This window comes from Manacus vitellinus, unplaced genomic scaffold, assembly GCF_001715985.3.
Source record: "Manacus vitellinus isolate BGI_N305 unplaced genomic scaffold, ASM171598v3 scaffold_149_pilon, whole genome shotgun sequence".
Classification (NCBI taxonomy): Eukaryota; Metazoa; Chordata; class Aves; order Passeriformes; family Pipridae; genus Manacus; species Manacus vitellinus.
In genome coordinates, this window is record NW_021939062.1 from 71,164 (window position 1) to 74,626 (window position 3,463).

Consider the following 3,463-nt stretch of genomic DNA (forward strand, 5'->3'; position numbering starts at 1 on the left):
CGACTTCTGCCCCGGCCGCGCCATTGTGGACAACATCGTGGATGCCGTGTACAACAGCCGGCGCACAGTGTGCGTGGTGAGCCGCGGGTACTTGCGCAGTGAGTGGTGCTCGCTGGAGATCCAGCTCGCCAGCTACCGCCTCTTCGACGAGCTGCGTGATGTCCTTGTGCTCATCTTCCTCGAGGACATCCCTGAGGCTGAACTCTCAGCCTTCCACCGCATGCGCCGTGTGCTGCTGCGCCGCACCCACCTGCGCTGGCCCAGCGAGCCTCTTGCCCGACCTCTCTTCTGGGCCAAGCTCAGGGGTGCCCTGAGTGGCGGGGATGAGGAGGAGGAGGACAGGGAGAGGAAGAGAGGCACAACGGGGACCCCCAGGGAGGTTCCCCCTCAGAACAGCAGCTTTCTGCCCACAGTTCTCTCTGGGGAATGTGCCCTGAGCAGTGAGGAGAAAGAGGAGGAGGAGGGGGTGGTCAGGGACGAAGGCTGTCCTGACATGACTGGGATCCCTGGGGAGATTCCCCCTCAGAAAAACAGTTCTGTGCCCCAAAATCACTGGGTTTCCTCTGGGGAATGTGCCCTGGGCAGTGAGGAGGAGGACATGGAGAGAGGGGAGAAGGAGGAAGGATGTCCTGGCATGACCAGGACCCCCAGGGAGGCTCCCCCTCAGAAAAGCAATTTTCTGCCCCCAGCTCACTGTTTTTTCTCTGGGGAATGTACCCTACACAGGGACGATGATGGCAAGGAGGGGGAGTGGGAGGAGGAGGAGGAAAGCTCCAAGGTAAGAGAGCAGCTGCCCTAGAGCAGCCTCACCCTGGTGCAACCATGACCCCCAGGGACATTCCCCATCAAAAAAAATGGCTTTTCGCCCCCAAATCCCTGTTTTTCCAGTGGGAAATGTACCCTGTGCAGTGGGGACAATGGTGAGGAGGAGGAGGAGAGGGAGGCAAGCTGGACATCAATGCCCCCAACCCCAGCAGCTCCAGAGACCCTGGAGAATGGTCCTTCCTGGAGCCTCTGGCAAAAAGTACCTTGGGAGACTCGAGGATGATCCCTATGATTCTGGACTTTTGGGATACAAAGGATCCAAGGCCTGTTACACCCCCTCTGGAAGAAGAGATCCTGGCAGCTTCTGAAGGGGTTTGAGCTGCTTCAGAAGTGATTGGCACTGAAGCACAGCTCTTCCTGGCACCCCGACTGCCAGTGCTGGGCTGGATGTTGAAAGGGAAAGTCCCTTCCACACATCATGCCAATGATGCCACGTGGAGCCAGTGGATGGCTCTGATCACACAGCAAGATCACACAGAAATCTCAGTTACTCAGGGATCTTGGAAGTTGTCACAAACTGGCCTGAAGGTGAAAATTTCAGACTATCATCATCATCGGAGGAGGAGCCACATGCTGAGGAGGCCCCACCATATTATCAGCTCCCAGAAAATGAAAAGCGGCACACTCTCTTCACTGACGGTTCCTGACATGTTGTAGGGACAACAGGTGGATTGAGATGCTAAGATTAAAGTGTCTCGGGTGGATCTGGACTGACAACACTAGAATGAATTATTTCTGGCTCAGTGGGCCCAGGACGCCTCAGGTCATCAGGAAGAGATGGAACATTGGCTCATGATGGAACATTGGCTCATGATGGAGAGGTGGATTTAACCATAGACACCATGTCCTGGGTTATTCATGACGGTGAAACGTGCTGAGAACAAGAAGGACAAGCAGGTAAAGTCTCTGTGGGATGGGGGATGATGGTGGAAATACAGATATGGGGAGGCCTGGCAGATGGATCACATCATACCCTGTGTTTACAATGGTGGGAACAAGCCCTGGACAGCTGGACACACACCCTGTGCTCACACCACTGCCTGGAAGAAGGTCCTGGGCCTGGAAAAGCGAGTCCTGTAGGAACATGGCCCCTAGAAAGAACTGAGAATTTCAAAAACAGCCTCATGGACCCCTGGGCCAGACAGCTCAGGATGGAGTGGGTGTATCATATTCCCCATCATGCACCAGCCACTGGGAAAGTTGAATAGAACAATGCACCATTCAAAACCACCTTGAAAGCATTGGGTGGTGGGACCTTGAAACACTGGGATCTCCATTTAGCCAAGGCTACCTGGTCAGTTCACACCCAAGGCTCCACCAACTGAGCTGACCCTGCCCATCAGAACCTCCCTGTACCATCGGAGGGGATAAAGTCCCCATGGTGCATGTGAGGAACATGTGAGGGAAGACAGTTTGGATCAGTCCTGCCTCAAACAAAGGCAAACTCAACTGTGGGATTGCTTTTGCTCAAGGATCTGGGGGCACTTGCTGGGTGACGCAGAGGGACAGGGAAACATGATGTGTACCTCAAGGGGATTTGGTTTGGGGTGAGAACAGTCTGCGATGTTCAATTGTATAATACTGGTTGCTGAATGACACTGCCACTGTGTCCCAGAACTCCCATGGACAATGAGGATGGGCTACTCCAGATACACCAGTCGTGAGCTCCTGATGCTGCTTGAAACCAGCCCACAGCACCCCAGCCCTGCCCTGGGAGACATCCAGGGTGGATAGAACCCACAGTCATGGACTAAATGAACTCAACAGACACCTTGGAGGGACAGCATTGACTGGGGAAGTGATTCCTGTGCTTGTGTGTGTGTATATATATATATATATATATCACTCGCTTCTCTCGTGCTCTCTGTTATTAATATTGTTGCTGTTGCTGTTCCTTTTCTCATCTTGCAGTTTCCAGTAAACAGTTCTTATCTCAACCTGTGATCTTCACCTTTTGTACTTCCAATTCTCCTCTCCAATGTGGTTTGGAGAGTCTATGGGAACAATAATATGGAGAGTCTATGGGCAGTTCCATCCCTAAAGCACAACACAAAGCACCCCATGGCCTGGACATGTGCTAGCAGCCCTGCAGGAGGAACCCCATCCTCTGGACAAGGTAGATATTCCCAGGAATTTCAGGAGGTAGAGCAAAACAAGGCTTGTTTTCAAGGAGCTGGTCAAAGTCCTCATCTCTTTTACTTTTGAGGGGGGAGATAGAGGCCTGGTTTGTGTGTAAAATCTCTCTGTGGATGCTGACATTTACTGAGCCACATGGTGTGAGCTCAGAGCTGACCCTGCTTGGAGCTGCACATTGGACTGCAGAGCACTGAGCTCCCTTCCCTCCTGAACTGTCCTATGAACTTCCTGACTGGACAGTCCACCTGCCTCTCAGGTGTGCCCTGAATGGCATCCCAAGGCAAAGGAATGCTCCTCCCAATTTAATGCCATGAACAAACATGGTGAGAGTTGTGTCCTCTGAGCCATGATAGAGGTGCTGAACTGCCCAGTTCTCAGCAGAGTCCCCTGTGCTGCCCCACAATGCCCCAGTGTGTCCCAGTGGACACCAGGAAGGGTGCGACTCCTTCACCTCTGCTCTCTCAGCATCATCATCCAACTGCCTTTTCTGCCCAGCTCTTTG

At 53.1% G+C, this 3,463-nt stretch overlaps 1 protein-coding gene across 1 annotated transcript in view; it reads left to right on the forward strand.

The window, feature by feature from the left end:
- LOC103761399 (toll-like receptor 13) overlaps positions 1-2,808 on the forward strand; it is a 5,396-nt gene extending 2,588 nt beyond the window's left edge. Inside the window, exon 2 of the mRNA XM_029958197.1 lies at positions 8-2,808. Coding sequence (XP_029814057.1) covers positions 8-799 — 792 coding nt within the window. The 3' untranslated portion in view covers positions 800-2,808. The remainder of the gene's footprint in view (positions 1-7) is intronic.
- The last annotated feature ends 655 nt before the right edge of the window (positions 2,809-3,463 follow it).